Raw genomic sequence first — 13,973 nt, forward strand, 5'->3', positions numbered from 1 at the left:
CAGCTACTTCAGCTGACTGCTAGTTCAGCAGATCAGCGGATCAAATCTCACGGGCTCAAGCTTGACTCAGCCTTCCATCCTTCCGAGGTGGGTAAAATGAGGACCCAGATTGTTGGGGGCAAGATGCTAATGCAATATGTTAATATGCAATATGCTATATGCTAACTTTGTAAACCGCTTAGAGAGGGCTGTAAAGCACTTTGAAGCAATATAGAAGTCTAACTAATAAATAATAAATAAACTTCTGTTTCACTGGTTAATCCCCCTCACTGTTAGGAAGTTTCTCCTTAATTCCAGGTTGCTTCTCTCTTTGAACAGTTTCCGTCCATTGTTTCTTGTCCTGCCCTCGAGTGCTTTGGAAAATATGTTGACCCCATCGTCTTTGTGGCAACCTCTCAAATACTCTCAAATACTGGAATACTGCTGGCATGTCCTGTCCCCATCCTTCTTTTCTGTAGACTAGCCAAACCCAAATCCTGAAGGATGGGAAAATCTGGCAAGGAGGACAGAAGTGAAGTGGGTAAAAGGGCCGTGTCCCACGCCAGCTGCGGCTTCTCCTTGTTTCTTGGACTCCACAGCTCCTCTTCTTGCTTTCCAGTCTGCCGAAAGCACCTCGGAGCCCCCTGCCCTGATCAATCCCTCCTCTCTCCCTCCCTCCCTCCCTCCCTGCCTAGCTGTCTCTCCTCCCCTCATCTCCTCTTTCTCCTGCAAAAGAAGGGCCAGGCAAACCCAACCAGCCAATGTAATCCCCGGAAGAGTTGAGCTGGGGAGGATTGAGGAGGGGGGCGAGCTTTCTGGAAAGTGGGGGGGGGGACAGAAGGGAAGTCAACTCTGTGTTGCTTTTGCTCCTTTCTGAGCCAGGCGGGCAACTTTGGAAGGTGAGCATGCCAGAGAGGACAGGGCAAAAAAATAATAATAATAATCTATTCCCACCACCACCACCGACACAGAAGCTCACTGAACCCAAAGTTACGAACTTTGCACGCTTGTGAGTCTAAATCTCGCTGTTGCTGTTTTCTGCAGGATCTCTGAGTGGTGGGCTGGGGGAAAAGGCAGCTGGACCAGATCCCGGCAAGCGTGAACGAGCAAGCTCCTCGGAAGGAGGATGTCTCAACTGTCAGTGAAAGAACATCTGGATGGGATCCTTTCGGACTTCGAAGGTAAGCGCCACAGAAGAAACCAGGCATCTGGGCATTTCGTTGACTGCTTTCCCAAAGATCATTGCTCGCCTTTTCTCTGGAGCTTCTGAGTTTCTAAGGTGCTGAGAGATTTTTTTTTTTTTTAAAGAAATATGTTGTCGAAGGAAGGGTTAAAATGTTGATCACTTTGTAAGCCTCCCAGAGTCTTCAAAAAAAAAAAAAAGAAAAGAAAGAAAGAAAGAAAGAAAGAAAGAAAGAAAGAAAGAAAGAAAGAAAGGCAACCGGTTTCTTTGGTTTAAGAAAATTAGTGCAAAGAAGGTCAGGTCCCAATCCTGGGAGGTGGGGTAAGAGGAACCCAAGCGCAAATTTTTGGAAGGAAAAGCTCTTTAAAAAATCTGGAGAACAGCTCATACCCCATTTGTTCAGTGCCACCCCTCTACTGTATGTCTTTCACTTCTCCTCTATAGAGGCTATGAAGGTAGAAATCTGCTGGCGTTTGATGGAGTGAAAGAACTGTTGAAGTTGTCACCAAGTCACCTTCTAAAGGAGACCTTAAATATATACATATCAAATGACTGATTAGGTGGCTCAGTGGCTAAGACACTGAGCTTGTCGATCAGAAAGGTCCGCAGTTCAGCAGTTCAAATCTCTAGTACAGGTCTCCTGCGTGAGCAGGGGGTTGGGCTAGATGACCTCCAGGGCCCCTTCCAACTCTGTTACTGTTAAATTATATATCTAAATACAGAGCTCTATAAAGCTGCATTTTTGACAACCCACTTATCGCAAGCTGGCATTAACCATTATTTACTATAATATTTCTTAAAGGGTGGTCCTAGGATTCCTGGCAGTCCCCCCTCCAGGCAGTCTCAGTGTCTGCAAAATCACAATTATTTACCAGCCTACATTGAAAAAAACTCCAACCATACAGTATTAAAATGCCATTAAATAATTATGAGAAGCAGGAACAGCAGGGGATGTATCAGCTTTTATTTTTAATGTGGTAAATATTGATAAAGCTCTTCTGGGGTCCTCTGTAATTTTTAGAAGTGAGAAAGGGTCTTGAGAGAGAAAAAAATAAGAAGCACCGATTTAACATATTTAGGTAGATACCATATCAGTCACACTCTTGCTTGCTTGCTTGCTTGCTTTCCTTCCTTCCTTCCTTCCTTCCTTCCTTCCTTCCTTCCTTCCTTCCTTCCTTCCTTCCTTCTCTCTTTTTCTTTCTTTCTTTTTCTTTCTTTCTTTCTTTCCTTCCTTCCTTCCTTCCTTCTCTCTTTTTCTTTCTTTCTCTTTCTTTCTTTCTTTCTTTCCTTCCTTCCTTCCTTTCTTCTTTCTTTCTCTTTTCCTTTCCTTTCCTTCCTTCCTTCTTTCCTTCCTTTCTTTTTCCTTTTTTCTTTCTCTCTCTCTTGCTTGCTTGATTGCTTACTTTCCTTCCTTCCTTCCTTCTTTCTTTCTTTCATTCATTTTTCTTTCCTTCCTTTCCTTCCTTTCTTCCTTCCTCTTTTTCCTTTCTTTCTTCCTCTCTTTTTTCTTTCTCTTTCTCTTTCTTTCTCTTTCTTTCTTTCCTTCCTTCTTTCTTTCCTTTCTTTCCTTCCTTCCTTCCTCTTTTTCCTTTTTTCTTTCTCTCTCTCTCTCTCTTTCTTTGTCTTTTTCCTTCCTTCCTTTCTCTTTTTCCTCTTTCTTTCTTTCTTTCTTTTTCTTTCTTTCTTTCTTTCCTTCCTTCCTTCTTTCTTTCTTTCTTTCTCTTTCTTCCTTCCTTCCTTCCTCCTTCCTTCCTTCCTTCCTTCCTTCCTTCCTTCCTTCCTTCCTTCCTTCCTTTTCTTTCTTTCTTTCCTTCCATATGAAACATTCTTGCTTCCCCATGCATCAATTTGTGAATTGCATGACCTCCTTGTCTCTCTCACTGAGTCTATCCGTTTCCAGTTTTTTCATTCTTCTTCCTCCCTCCTCACCTATCTTCCCATCTTAGAAATGAGTTTTATCTTCTTTTAAAGTGTTTTATATGGTTTTAACCCCTTCTTATTCGGGAGGCAATTTTTCTGTTCTAAATCCGACCCGTTGAAGAGAGTAAAGATTTATAACACTGAATGTCTCAGTTATTGTGTGGAAATATTTTTTCCTAACAAGATTTCTAGATTGTAAAGTTGCAGAACTGCATCTCAAGGGGACATGGTCAAATCTCAAGCCAGAGAGTTGGTTAAATCAGATTTCTAGAGGGTGGGGAGTCATCAATAGACCTCGAAATCTATTTCAAAGATCAAAAGTGGATCCTCAAGGTGTACAGGTAGTCCTCAATGTACGACCACAATTGAGGCCCAAAATGTATGTTGCTAAGTGAGACATTTGTTAAGGGAGTTTTGTCCCATTTTACAATTTTTCTCGCCACTTTATCTTAAATCTTAAATTAGTAACATGGTTGTTAAGTGAATCTGGTTTCCCCATCGACTTTACTTGTCAGAAGATCGCAAAACAGGATCACATGACCCCAGGACACTGCCACTGTCATAAATGTGAGCCAAGTTGCCAACAAGTATCCGAATTCCAATCATGTGACCAGGGAGATCCTGCAATGGTCGCAAGTTTGAAAAAAAGGGTCATAAGTCACTTTTTTCCAGTGCTATTGTAACTTCAGACGGTCGCTAAATGAACTGTTGTAAGTCCCTTGAATAATTTAACTGGACCGCAAAGCCTGTTGCTTTCTCCCTTATAGAATTTGACTTGCTCGGGTTGCAGAATTTTAAATATCTGAAGCTGTAGAATGCACGGGGCTGTGAATTGAACGTGGCATGGATCTAATTCAAAACAGTCCACCCTGAACAAGATTTAGGAAAGGAGTTTTCCTCTCTGAGGCCTTCCAGGGATCTACCTGAGCTCACCTCTAAAGCTGGGGTGAAATCCAGCAGGTTCTGACAGGTTTTGGAGAACCGGTAGCGGAAATTTTGAGTAGTTCAGGAACCGGTAGCAGAAATTTTGAGTAGTTCGGAGAACCGGCAAATGCCACCTCTGGCTTGGCCCAGAGTGGGGTGGGAATGGAGATTTTGCAGTATCATTCCCATGCCACGCCCAACAAGCCACATCCAACAAGCAACACCACGCCCAACAAGCCATGCCCACAGAACCGGTAGTAAAAAAAAATTGGATTTCACCATTGCTCTAAAGTACCCCTGAGCCCTTGCCTCCAATCCGGACCGTGTTTTGAAATCTTTCGGCCCTGAAGTCTGCTGAGAACCAACACAATAGGAAGATAACGAGAAGAATAGGAAGTTATTCCAGTTGCAAATGTATTCTGCTCATTTACATTTCTGGATTGAATCCCAGATGAAGGCCGCAGAGCAAGCTGGATGGTTAAAGGACAGAATGCATGGCTTCTTCTATCATGCAAAGCCAGGGTGGGGATAAGTCACACTTTGCTGGTGCTAAGGGGGCCAGCTGTGCCCCTTAGGGCTGTCTGTGACCCCCAAGCTTATTTTTTTTGCAGCCTGCAGAGCTGCAAAACTCTGGCTAATTGCCCAGTTTTGAGGTAGGACATTTGAGAAGATGGTAGCGCAGTTCATCTGAGAAGCTTCTTGATTGAAACAAAAAACAAACAAGCAGGCTTCCCCCCTGCAAACCAAATAAAAAACGACCCTTTTGTCTTTCAACCTTCCCCCCCCCCCTTCTCAGCTCAGCATCCCAACAATACTTATTTGGTTAGCCTAAGTCAATCTAAGAAAGAAACAAAACGAAAATGACACGTTCTCTTCTGCCCCAGCTCCGGATTCCCGAGGATATTGACACACACCAATGGTCCTTATCAAATTTATTAAGTAGCAAGAATAAACCAAAGTCCGGCAAAGGTTGGCAACCAGCCCAGAAACCAAGATACGATAAGACTTTTCCAAAAATGCTCTGATGATAATAACAAGTTGTTTCCAGCAAGAAACTTACTAACGGCATGTGACTTAAATAGGCTAGGGGAGTGGCCAATTATCCTCAAGCCTTACTCTCGAGGAGACCTCCTCCTCCTGAGTAGCCACTCCTGCCTTTTGGCAGCCCTGCATGCTCGAGCATTGAGGAGAGGCTCCTCCACTTCGCTCTCTCCACTTGAAGGAGCCTCTGGAGGTTCTGGAGGTTCTGGCTGAGTCTCTGCCTCTAGCACCACATCCTCTTCAACCTCCTCACTGTCTGACACGAGCGCTGGCTGCACAGGCTGCTGGTGTGACACCACACCAGCCTCCTCGTCGTCGGGATCAGCCACGATCCGCGCAGGCCGCTGGCGGGCCACAACATGTTCAGTCAAGGAACTGCTAAACAGGCTAACAGTAAACAGCCCAACCAAAGAATTTTCCAAGATCGCTCCCACCAACACTGACAGGGCAAGCTGCTAGAATATAAACTGAGAGGTAAACCCTATTCCTTTAATAGCACTGATGATGTTACCTAGTTTGGTAATGAAACGTCTACAAGGAAACAACCGAGCTCAGAGAGCACCAAGGACCCCTCAAAAAATGACCCGAACAATGGAATTATCCATCTCTATGTCTACCCATAAATTGTAGTATATACACCACATTGGCCAGCTTTAGACAACCCAGTAAGCTATCAATGATGGTTTGTAAAGCAAACAATGCACTAAACTAAACTGATCGGATGATGATTTAAAGCAGGGGTGAAATGCTCCCGGTTCAGACCAGATCACCCGATCCGGTAGCGATGGCGGCGGGTGGTTCGGAGAACCAATAGCAAAAATCCCTGCCCCCCCATGCCCAGCTGACCCGCGCGATCATCAGAGGGTTTTTTTTTTTTACTTTTGAAAGCATTTTTTCTACAACCTCTTCGGCCAAAAAAATGCTTTTAAAAGTAAAAAAAAAAAGCGTCTCTGATGATTGCGCGGTTCAACTGGGATCGTCAGAGGCTTTTAAAAGCATTTTTTCTACAACCTCTTCAGCCAAAGAGGTTGTAGAAAATAATGCTTTTAAAAGCTTCTGACGATCCCAGCTGAGTTGCCTGATCGTCAGAGACTTTTAAAAGCATTTTTTTCTGCAACCTCTTCGGCCGAAGAGGTTGTAGAAAAAAATGCTTTTAAAAGTAAAAAAAAAACAAAACTTGGCCATGCCCACCCAGTCACATTACCCCCCCCACACACACACACCAAGACACACCCACAGAACTGGTAGTAACGAATTTTACATTTCACCACTGGTTTAAAGGCATGGATGTATGAACTCATTTAGAACTGGGAGAAAAATATAACCTGCCCATGACCAGAAACAATTTGGTTTTATATATTTATATATTCGTTAATTTGGGGCCAGGAAAGATGGCAGTGGGATGATTTGTGGTTACCTCCAGAATGTGAAGTTTGTTAACAATGCTTTAGCATCTTAGATGAATCTACCCATTATTAGACTATCAACAAAATGATTTGAGTTGAGAAATTTCCTGACAGTGAAAATAATTAATCAGTGGAACGACTTGCTTCCAGAAGTTGTGGTACTCCAACACTGGAGGTTTTCATGAAAAGATTGGATAAGCATTTGTCTGGAATGCTATCGGTCTCCTGCTTCAGCAGGTGGCTGGACTAGAAGACCTCCAAGATCCCTTCCAACTCTGTCACTGCAGGAGCGTATAATGTAAACCCGAGAAAACAAATCAACAATGTTTTAGCGTGATTTGTGAACTTGTATTCAAATACAAGTTCGAAATACGCATTCGAAAACACACACTGTAAAGTTTAGGCTCGGATCACATTCAGAAATATAAACAGAATACACAGCAGACATAAACTGAAATGAACTCACATTTTTATCAACATTTTTCCTCCTTCATCTACTTACTGACTCTAGACAGTCTCTTATTTTACCGTATTTTCCGGCGTATAAGACGACTGGGCGTATAAGACGACCCCCTACTTTTCCTGTTAAAATATAGGGTTTGGGCTATACTCGCCGTATAAGACTACCCCTCTTCCAACGCACACCAAATAAAAATTAAAAAAAACATCAGATTTGATTTCAATATGGTAATTTTAATTCAAATGCTTATGACATGCAGGTACTTAGCAGGAAAACTGTCACTTATAAACATAAGGCTGTTTGTCATCAAACATGTAAACATAAAACAGTGCAATTGGATTAAACTTTTCCTAATTCACTCTAAAGCTGAAAGGAAGGATAAGACAATAAAGCCATGGGAGCTGCCATGCTGTTTGTTTTCTTAACAGAACCGGTACAGATATCTACGAGCCAGGCTGCCCATCTGTCAAGGTAACGGGCCACGTGTAGCGGCAAGAGGGCTATTTCGTACCAGGTTTTTTTCCTGTCACCCTGTCCTGTCACCCATGTCCTGTCACCCATGCAGCCTTGATGAGATCGGCACAGCTTCCCCTTAATGTTGTCGGCACTCCCGTAGTGTCATCAGTCAGCGCTGGTAACTCAGATTCGGGAAGCTGTGCCGATCTCATCAAGGCTGCATGCCGCTCAATGCTGGACCCAGCTGGTTGCTGCGCGGAGCTTCCCCCACCGTCCCAGGCATCCAGGTGGATATTACCGACGCTCCAACTTCCCCAAACCCCCAGTGATGGCGAGCCCCAGCTGTCTGGGGAAGTTGAAGCATCGGTAATACTCACCTGGATGCCTGGGATGGTGGGGGAAGCTCCACGCAGCAACCAGCTGGGTCCAGCATTGAGCGGCATGCAGCCTTGACGAGATCGGCACAGCTTCCCCTCAATGTTGTCGGCGCTCCCGTAGCGTCATCAGTCAGCGCTGGCAACTCAGATTCGGGTTAGAAATCTCTAGCAATGACTAGAGATGGTATTAGCTGCTCTTACCGCTTCCGTCAGTCTGTCAAACCAACCCGGGTAGGCTTATACCCGGCGTATAAGATGACCCATGACTTTTGAGAAGATTTTCCTATGTTAAAAGTCGTCTTATACACCGGAAAATATGGTATTTGTAAAATAAGTGCCCCTAGGAAAGATTTAGGGACATGGTAGCTCAGTGGCTAAGACGCTGAGCTTGTCAATCGAAAGGTCGGCAGTTCAGCGGTTCGAATCCCTAGTGCTGTGTAATGGGGTGAATTCCTGTTCCTTGTCCCAGCTTCTGCCAAACTAGCAGTTCGAAAGCACATTAAAAAAATGCAAGTAGAAAAATAGGGACCACCTTTGGTGGGAAGGTCACAGCGTTCCGTGCGCCTTTGGCGTTGAGTCATGCCGGCCATATGACCACGGAGACGTCTTCGGACAGCACTGGCTCTTTGGCTTTGAAACGGAGATGAGCACCGCCTCCTAGAGTCAGGAACGACTAGCACATATGTGCGAGGGGAACCTTTACCTTTACCCTTAGGAAAGATTTGGTCTCTTGCATGTGAACCGATTAACAAAAAAGGAATCCCAAGGAAGTTTCATACCTTTCATAAGCAGAATTTCTCAATCTTGACAACTTTAAGATATATGGATTTCAACTCCCAGCATTCCCCAGCCAGCATGCTGACTGGGGAATGCTGGGAATTGAAGTCTACACATCTGATAAGTTTAGAAGCACCGTTCTATAGGTTTCCTTGCTTCCACCAGTAGAAACTGGTGAACCAACCAGAGAAAGTTAAGCTAAAAATGCAGAATATATGGCAGTATATTTGAATGGGTGAATGTATATAAGGTGAAAAAATTTACTGAGTACCTAAGATATACCTTCCCTTATGTACTTTAACATGTTTATATAAGGGTTGGGGTATGCTAAGGGCCCTTTGAAGAGGTACTTTTAAAGTTGGAATTCAAGCTAACATAAGTGGCGTGAAACTGCCATAAAATTATTTTACATACCCATATAAGTCCTTTCTGGCTTTCCATTTTCCCCAAACACACCCACATTTCAAAGCATAAAATTTTTATCTTCAACTTTACTTTGTTTAACCAGACTGAGCAAAACTGGATTTCTGTAATAGATTCCCTATGAAAAGTCTTCATCATTTCTAGACAATGTACCAGGGATTGACTTAGATTCATATAAGCTGCTAAGCAATGGCTTGCTTTAACCAAAGTTTGGGGAACAAGCCATGATCCTGTCCCAAAGATGCTTTTTCAGGAGGCAACTGGACTTCCTTGTTTTTTTTCTTTTGAAGACATTTTGCTTCTCATCCAGGAAGCTTCTTCAGCTCTGACTGGGTGGTGGGGAATGGAAGGATTTATACTCCTTGCAGACAGCTGGTCATTTGCATCCTTTTAGAGGGTCGTTGAGGTCACTTGGAGGTTTATCTGTGTCCTCAGGGTCACCTGAGTGGCGCTCCTGGTTCCTGTAGTCTGCAATTTTTCCCTCTGGAAATCCATTCCTCCTCCCACACCATTCCAAGGATGTTCATCCCAAATTGTATAGCTCAAAGTCTGACTGAGATTCTCAATCTATGACCATGACCTGGATGACTGAGAATCTCTACAGACTTTAAGCCATAGTCCTGGTTTACACAACACGGTAAGCCATAAAACATGGTTTCTGTTCCATACTGGCCTGGTTAATGCTAGTATTAAGCCAAAACCGAACCGAGCATAAATGGTTGGCAGACCCAGCTACAGGACTTCATGTTACGCCCTGCTGTGCTTGACCATGATCTGATAGGGCTATGTTCGCACAACCTGCAATCAAGGAACCATATTTATGGCCCCAAACAATGTGTATCTAAACACTGTGCTACAAAGACTGCTAAATGAGGAATTGGAATGTTGATCGAATTTAGTGAGTATCATTCCAACTTGGTGGCCCTCCAAATAGGTTAGACCAGGAGTCAGCAACTTGCGGCTCTGGAGCCGCATGCGGCTCTTTGGGCCCTCTGCTGTGGCTCCCTGTCAGGTGATCCCACCACTGGCTGGCCCCGTCCCTCGCCCTCCCCTCCCCTCCCAGTCATTCCTTGCCTGGCCTGAGAAGGTAAGGGCGATGGTGGGGGATGGAGAAGCGACCAGCACAGAGACAGAGAGATACAGAGGGGGTGGGGGAGAGAGACACATAGAGAGAGGGAGGGGTGAGGGAGGGGAGAGAAAGAGTTGTCAAAAGGATTTTGTGGTTCCCGGTGTTTTTTAACAACTGGTTCTCTGCCCTAATGACTGGCTGGGTAGGCGTGGCTAGGGGGGTGTCATGTGACTGGTGGAAGTGAGTGACATCGAGTTGGCCACGCCCACCCAGGCTTTGTGGCTCCTGGTGTTTTCTTTTCTGTGGGAAACGGGTCCAAATGGCTCTTTGAGCATTTAAGGTTGCAAACCCCTGGGTTAGACTGGCTTCCACCATTCACCAGCCAGGATAGTTGGCTTGTTGCTCAACCTGCATCCCAGCTCCTCCCAAAGCAGAGACATACATACGTATGTACATACATACATACATACATACATGCATGCATACATACATACATACATACATACATACATATATATATATATATATATATATATATATATATATATATATATAATCTCCATTTGCAGATTCAGGAATCACAGGTTTAGCTGGTCCATCAGCAGTGAAGAACCTGATTTTTCAGGGGGGAAATAGCCACAGGGGTTGTAACACGTGTGCCTCAAGAGAGCCAGCCAGCTATTTTCTTCCCCTTTGTTCGAGAAATTCAAACAAGATCCCCTTGAAGATCCCTTGAAAAGCTAGAGATCTCTCTTCTCCTTACCCCCACCCCCCAGTTACGAAATTGGTCTCTGAAAAATAAACCTCTGGAGCAGGGGGGGTCTCCAACCTTGGCAACTTTAAGATTTGTGGACTTCAACTCCCAGAAAAATCCATCCGGGATGGGAACCCTGGAAGGAAGGGAGGAAACAAGGAAGAAGAAGGGAGGGAGGGAGGGAGGTTGGGAGGGAGGAAGGAGGAAGGGGGGAAAACAAGGAGGGTGAGAGGGAGGGAGGGAAACAAGAGGGAGAGAGGAAGGGAAGGAGCGAGGAAAACAAGGAAGAAGAGAGGAAGGAAAAAAAGGAAGAGAGGGAGGAAAGGGAGGAAGAAGAGAGAAAGGAAGGAAGGGAAGAAAACAAGGAAGAAGGAAGGGAGGGAGGGAGGAGGAAGGGAGGAAAACAAGGAGGGTGAGAGGGAGGGAGGGAGGGAAACAAGAGGAAGATAGGAAGGGAGGGAGGAAAACAAGGAAGAAGAGAGGAAGGAAAACAAGGAAGAAGGAAGGAAGGAAGGAAGGAAGGAAGGAAGGAAGGAAAATGAAGGAAAGCTAATGAAGGAAGGAAGACTAGGAAGAAAGGAAGGGAAGGAAGGAGAAGTTGAAGTCCACAAGTCTTAAATTTGCCAAGGTTGGAGACCAGTGGTGATATTCAGCCGGTTCGGACAAGTTCGGGTGAACCGGTAGCAGCGACTATGCTGCTATGCCGCCCTATTTAGCCACGTTTTCGAGGCCGGGCGCATGCATGGAAGGCGCGCTTGCGAGCAAAGCACTTGCACGGAAGCCCCGGCACATGCATGGAAGGCGCATGTGCACATGAAGCAAGCATGCACGCGCGGGGCGAACCGGTGGTAAAAATATGTGAAACCCACCTCTGTTGGAGACCCCTGCTCTGGAGAATGGATACGGGTAGTCAGTCCACCACCAAAACTGGGACCAGAAGTTCCCAAAGTGCTTGCTAAGCAAGTCAAGAACAATTTTATGACCTGCTTCGCCATGGTTGATAAGCAAATCACTGCTGTTGTTAAGCTATAAGCTATAAGTAATAAGTTATTATTATCAATGGGGATCATTTGTGAAAAGATTTAGTGGTTGCCAAGTGCCCAAATTTTGATCACACGAACATGGGAATCCTGCAATGGTTGTAAATGCAAGGACTCGGTTGTAAGTCCCTTTTTCAGTAACATCAAACAGTTCGTTTGTAAGTGGAGGACTACAAAAAAGACGTTGAGACTTTGGAAAAAGTGCAGAGAAGAGCAACTAAGATGATCAAAGGCCTGGAAACTAAAACATTTGAAGAACAGTTGCAGGATTTGGGGTTCGGCTAGTCTAGAGAAAAGAAGGACTAGAAGGATGATAGCAGGATTCCAATACTTAAAGAGCTGCCACAAAGAAGAGACGGTCAAATTATTCTCCAAAGCATCGGAGGGCAGGACAAGAAACAATGGTTGTAAGCAGGGGTGCTATTCAGCAGGTTCTGACAGGTTCTGGAGAACCGGTAGCGGAAATTTTGAGTAGTTTGGAGAACCGGCAAATACCACCTCTGGCTGGCCCCAGAGTGGGGTGGGAATGGAGATTTGGCAATATTCTTCCCCCAGGAATGAGGAGGGAATGGGGATTTTGCAGTATCCTTCCCCTGGAGTGGGGTAGGAATGGGGATTTAGCAGTATCCTTCCCCTGGAGTGGGGTAGGAATGGGGATTTTGCAGTATCCTTCCCCTGGAGTGGGGTAGGAATGGGGATTTAGCAGTATCCTTCCCCTGGAGTGGGGAGGGAATGGAGATTTTGCTGTATCCTTTCCTTGCCATGCCCACCAAGCCACGCGTACCCAACCAAACCACGCCCACCAAGCCACGCCCACAGAACCGGTAGTAAAAAAGAAAATTGAATTCCATCCCTGGATGGAAGCTAATCCAGGAGAGAAGTGACTTGGAACTAAGGAGAAACTTCCTAACGCTAAGAACAATCAACCGGTGGAACAGAAGTTGCCTCCAGAAATTGTGGGTGCTCCATCACTGGAGGTTTTTAAGAAGAGATTGGGCAACCGCTGGTCTGAAATGGTCTCCTGCTTGAAGAAGACCTCCAAGGTCCCTTCCGGTTCTATTCCCTTCCACCCTGCATGTTGAGAAGCGCTGAGAGTTTGCAAGAAGCAGTGAGAGCAAAAACCAAAAATACAAAAATACAAAAACCGAGCGTTCTTCGGCAATTGGCCTCACTTCAGAGCAGCTGCTTTGTTCCCACACAAAGCTGAAATTGAGATAATTCAGGCCACCCCACCATGACAGAAGGATAGAGTTTTTTTTTTTATTCTAAAAGCTCCTTCAGGAAACCTCCGTGGAGAGACAGCCAGCTCAGAGCTGGAACACGGACAGGCTGCAATCACTAGCGTGTGCCTCCCGCAGAGAGAGAGAGAGAGAGAGAAAGAGAAAGAGAGAGAAGGAGAAACAAGTTTTGCTAGGGTTTTTTTTTTTTTTTTTTTTGCTTAAGGGTTCCAGTTACCAGCTGTTGCTGTAGCCCTGTCTCTCTTCCCACATTTCACAGTTTGTAATTAAGGAAAGTTTGGAGCCGGAACTCACTCATGAGAAGAGGTGGGCGGGAGGAACTCCGCAATGCATAGAAACCAGGGTTGGGCTTCAAAAAGTTTAGCAAAGGGTTCTCTGCCCAGTTGCTGGGTGGGAGGGGTCAGGGTGGGTGTGGCCTAGTCGGCCTCCTGCACCACGGTGTGGGGAGGAGGCATTTCTGCCCTCCCCGGGCTCCGGAGGCTTTCCTTGAGCCTCTGGGAGGGTGAAAACAGCCTCCCCAGGCTCCAGAGGCCCTCTGGAGGCCGCAAATGGGCCCGTTTCCAGCATTCCTGAACCTCCGGTATGCCCCTTTTTCGCCCTCCCTGAGCCTCCGCGCGCGCCCTGCACTTAGCTGCATCCAAAATGGGCTGTGGGGGGACTCCTGGGAGGGGCAGGGTGGGGTGGGCGGGGCCAGCCAGGAGTGGGATTTGGGGGTTCTTCGAACTGCACAGAATCTTAGCTAGAGGTTCTCCTGATAAGCCCATCCCTGATAAAAACCCTTGGGACTCAACGGTGATCAAGGGCTCCTACCTCTGAGACAGATCTCGTTGGTGTTGATGAGAAGGCCTTCTCCGAACATCTGCAGGACTTGAAGGATCAGGAACACTTTTGACCTAGTAATTTTTAGCAGAAGAACCTAACTAACT

At 45.6% G+C, this 13,973-nt stretch overlaps 1 protein-coding gene across 4 annotated transcripts in view; it reads left to right on the forward strand.

Annotated features, from left to right (window-relative positions):
- The first annotated feature begins 549 nt into the window (after window positions 1-549).
- Window positions 550-13,973, forward strand: part of SEPTIN12 (septin 12) — a 105,250-nt gene continuing 91,826 nt past the window's right edge. For 2 of the 4 annotated variants that reach the window (XM_034420491.3, XM_087878476.1), the window contains exons 1-2: window positions 550-878; window positions 1,024-1,160. In XM_034420491.3, the coding sequence (XP_034276382.2) occupies window positions 1,106-1,160 (55 nt within the window). In that variant the 5' untranslated portion in view covers window positions 550-878; window positions 1,024-1,105. Of the gene's footprint in view, window positions 879-995; window positions 1,161-13,448; window positions 13,628-13,973 lie in introns of those variants that run through there. The other 2 variants (XM_034420490.3, XM_087878477.1) reach the window with 2 other exon arrangements.

The sequence above is a fragment of the Pantherophis guttatus genome, chromosome 14 (genome assembly GCF_059756535.1).
Source record: "Pantherophis guttatus breed Tessera chromosome 14, ASM5975653v1, whole genome shotgun sequence".
NCBI lineage: Eukaryota > Metazoa > Chordata > Lepidosauria > Squamata > Colubridae > Pantherophis > Pantherophis guttatus.